Consider the following 3812-nt stretch of genomic DNA (forward strand, 5'->3'; position numbering starts at 1 on the left):
GGCACTTGATATAATTTTCTGTTTTTTAATAGAAACAATATACACTTTATTTTCTTAAAATAATTTTAAGCTCTTTTAATTGACCATTTAAAAATTTTAAAACATATTTTAAATTAGATATCTTGTTTTGTTGTGTTTCCCTTCTAACTAATGAAGGAAAAGTTTCAAAAAGAAAATCCCAAACTACTAGTGCCATCTATTAATGAAATAATAAAAATCTAGATTTGTTTTTGACTTCGTCATTTAATAAAACCTAAGAGTTGACTTTGTAAAGGTAGCTAAATGTAACAAAAGTAGGCAGCTGAAAGCGTACAAAATATTTAATTTTATCAACAAACCACTAATAAAACAATATCTAAGAATATGTCAATTAACTGACCGAAAAACATGTTTTCTACGTTACTATTTAATTTAAATTTTTTTATCGAAACAATCTCAGCAATGCTTTAAATTATTTTTGATTTGTGTTTTTCCGTCCGTCAAAAGAACAACATGATTGGAAAAATCTTCACTCTTGGTGTTTTATATTTTGTCCAAGGACTTCCCTATGGTTTTCAAGATAAATTTATTCCAATGTATTTAAGATCGTCTGGTTTATCACATACGAGTCTATCACTAATGAAGTTATTATTGCTTCCTTGGCTATGTAAGGCAGGATTCGCACCCTTAATCGATATGTTTTGGACAAAATGGTTTTGGTTGCTTATTAGCTTGGTATCGCTAACAATCGTTTCCTTCTTGGGTATATTTCTTAGTACCACTTATTTCTGGCTGTTGGCTGTTTGGTTATTTTTCTTAAATTTATTTTCGGCCTTCCAAGACGTTTCTGTTGATGGTCTAGCCATGCTTATATTGCAAGACTGTGAAATGGGCCACGGTAATACTGCTCAGGTAGTTGGTTATAAACTGGGTAGTTTATTTGGGGGTGGTGTTCTATTTTGGATTCATTATTACAATGGCTGGAGTTATTTATGTCTTTCACTCGCTAGTTTGTATATTATGTCAATTGTGGCTTTTCTGCCATTGTATACCCAAAGGCTTATGACGAGTAGTTTTTGGATTCCAAATTTATCTGAAAAAGATAAAACTGAAAAACCCATCAATAAAAAATCTCCAGTTGTTGAAGAAACTCACGAAGAACTTATGAGACAGAGGCGATTTAGAGATCCACTCGAATCTTCAAGTGACAGTGAGAAAGAGGAACAACGAAAGAACATTGAAAAAAAGAGAAAATATAGTTTACATGAGATACCTAAATTTGTTTTTGCTACTGAGGGGACAGTGCCTGTGATATTTTTCCTTCTTTTTTATAAACTTGGTAATTCTGCTACCTTGTTAATTTGTTTAATGATTTGAAATTAGAATTTAACAAAATACATAACAGCATGAATTTAGCAAAATGCATAACGAAATTGATATCCAAAATGTTTTTTAATATTCAGATGCATTTAATATTTATTTTATAAGGCACATTTATTTCACCTATTAATAAATAATAAAGCTTGGCTAAAGAATACCAATATCTGGTGCTAGTAAATTTTAAAGTAAAATATCTTTATACCTGTTTGACATGAATTTTATTAAATGGTCATATTAAATTAAAATATTTATTTTTAATCACTTAAATGGTCATATTAAATTTAAATATTTGTTTTTAAATCACTTAAATGATTTTGGCAAAGATATTAGACAGGACTAAAAAAAGTGGAGAAAAAAGACCTTAAAATTTGGGAGCTCTATGGCAATAAAACCTTTACTTTTAAAGTTCGGCAGCATTTTTTATTCCATAATATTATTAAAAAGCATCAATTTTAAAAGATAATTGTGAAAAATAGATTCAAAAATTGTTACTTCTGTAATCAGAAATTTTTACTATCCAAAGTAGATTTGATCCCAATTACTTCAGGTAGAAATAACTCCTACTTAATGTATTATATATATTCAATGTAACTTTTATGTAGACTATATTTATTTATACTATATATATTAAAAAACATTAATTTATAAATTAACGTTATTATTTTTGTTGCTTTTTTATAATTACTAGGCTAAGATTAAAAATATTTGATTTAGAGTTCATACATATTTGTCTGCAATGTTTCTAAATAGCAATAAATGAATTTAATTCAGTAGACTTATTTAAATTAGATTTTGAAACATATTGATTTTAAATAATTTTATTATAATTAAAAATTTATATTTACAATTTATTTATAACTAATTCTTAATATAATTAGTAATATTAAGCAATCAATTTATATATAAATTAATTTATAAATTCATTTTATTTATAAATCTAATTTATTTATATATGTAGGATTTCTTCTTTTAATTAAAATATTTCTTAAAATTCTCACAACAGGTTCTCAACTTGTAAAACCATTAATACATCAAACATAATCATTGTTGTATAATCTGTAGTCTTTATTTTTGGTGTTTTGATAAAAAATAACAGTGGTACGTTATTTGTAAGTTGCTATTAATACAGCTCTAGACCTCTCTACTTGTTTGGCTCAGCTAGACATTCTGGGAGCCAGATTTATAGTTTAACATTTGATTTCAAGTAATTTTGTCCTCCATATAAATCAGGATTTATATTGTGGACATATCCTGTTTATAGAAGTCCTTATAAGTAGGGATGAAACGAATATTTGGCCACTATTCTGCATTCGGCCCTTTTGCCGAATATTTGGTTGGCAGTTGAACACTTATTTGTTAAGTTCTATTACTTGCACATGTTTTCCAAATTTATGTTCTGGAAGACAAATAGAAAAGCAAAGTTTGAAGAATTTAAACTAAGTTTCTTTATATTAAACTAGTTTTGTACTGCTGATTTTTTAAAATTTTGTTCTGGCAAGACAATTTCATTGTATCCTCAACATTTATGTTTTAAAAATTTTTTGTTGTTGTTTTTCGTATAGTGCAGCATCTTTATATAGCACTTCTGATAGACTTCATTCTTTTATTGTCACTTTTTTCCTGTACGATGAGATAGATAACCGGTAGCATACAAAATTGATATAAAACGTTAGAGTTATTTTTTTAAGATTATATTTTAAGTTATATAATTTTTTTTTTGGATTTTTAGACATTTTTTTGTTGGGTACCTAGGTAGATAACAGTTTCTGGCGTGTCCAAATTTTGTTAGTATTTCAAATTTTCCTGCATTACTCTTCAAGTATAGTTAATATTTTTGTTTTCTTTTTGTAGGAGAAAGAGGTGCCCTTTCTACATTTCCTATATTTCTAGTTGACCAAGGTGTATCAACTAAAGATATTGGCCTTTGGAGTGGAATTATTGGACAACTCTCTTCACTAGTTGGGTCAGTTTGCAGTGGGTGGCTTATTTCAAGAAAGTGGTATGATTACATTAATATATTACCATAATTTAAAAGAAATTTTATTCATTTTTGTATAATTAATGTTTTATGACGTTTTAATTAAACTTTGACTATGAAACAATGGTTATCTAACACTCACATTACCAAGTGTATGTTGATTCATTAAAAAAACTATGATATTTTATTATTATGTATTCTTTCTGAGCAAATTAAGAGAGGAGATATTAATACATTGTAATCTAATGATGGAACTTTTATGCACTATGACTCAAGCTAAATAGCCAAATATTGAATTTTATTGATATAATTTTTTTGTTTGAATATAATATTTTTTTTATGATTTTATTTTGTAATTTATTTTTTTATTTTGTTTGTATTGTGCAATTTTGATTAAAAATGTGTTTTGCTTTTTAAAAATCTTATATCTATCTATCTATCTATCTATCTATCTATCTATCTATCTATATATATA

General features: G+C 26.5%; 1 protein-coding gene across 1 annotated transcript in view; it reads left to right on the forward strand.

Annotated features, from left to right (window-relative positions):
- Positions 1 to 300: 300 nt before the first annotated feature.
- The window catches only part of LOC107457518 (major facilitator superfamily domain-containing protein 3), a 15558-nt gene continuing 12046 nt past the window's right edge, over positions 301 to 3812 (forward strand). Inside the window, exons 1-2 of the mRNA XM_016075682.3 lie at positions 301 to 1318; positions 3211 to 3358. Coding sequence (XP_015931168.1) covers positions 493 to 1318; positions 3211 to 3358 — 974 coding nt within the window. The 5' untranslated portion in view covers positions 301 to 492. The remainder of the gene's footprint in view (positions 1319 to 3210; positions 3359 to 3812) is intronic.

Source organism: Parasteatoda tepidariorum, chromosome 10 (assembly GCF_043381705.1).
Source record: "Parasteatoda tepidariorum isolate YZ-2023 chromosome 10, CAS_Ptep_4.0, whole genome shotgun sequence".
NCBI classification, from domain to species: domain Eukaryota; kingdom Metazoa; phylum Arthropoda; class Arachnida; order Araneae; family Theridiidae; genus Parasteatoda; species Parasteatoda tepidariorum.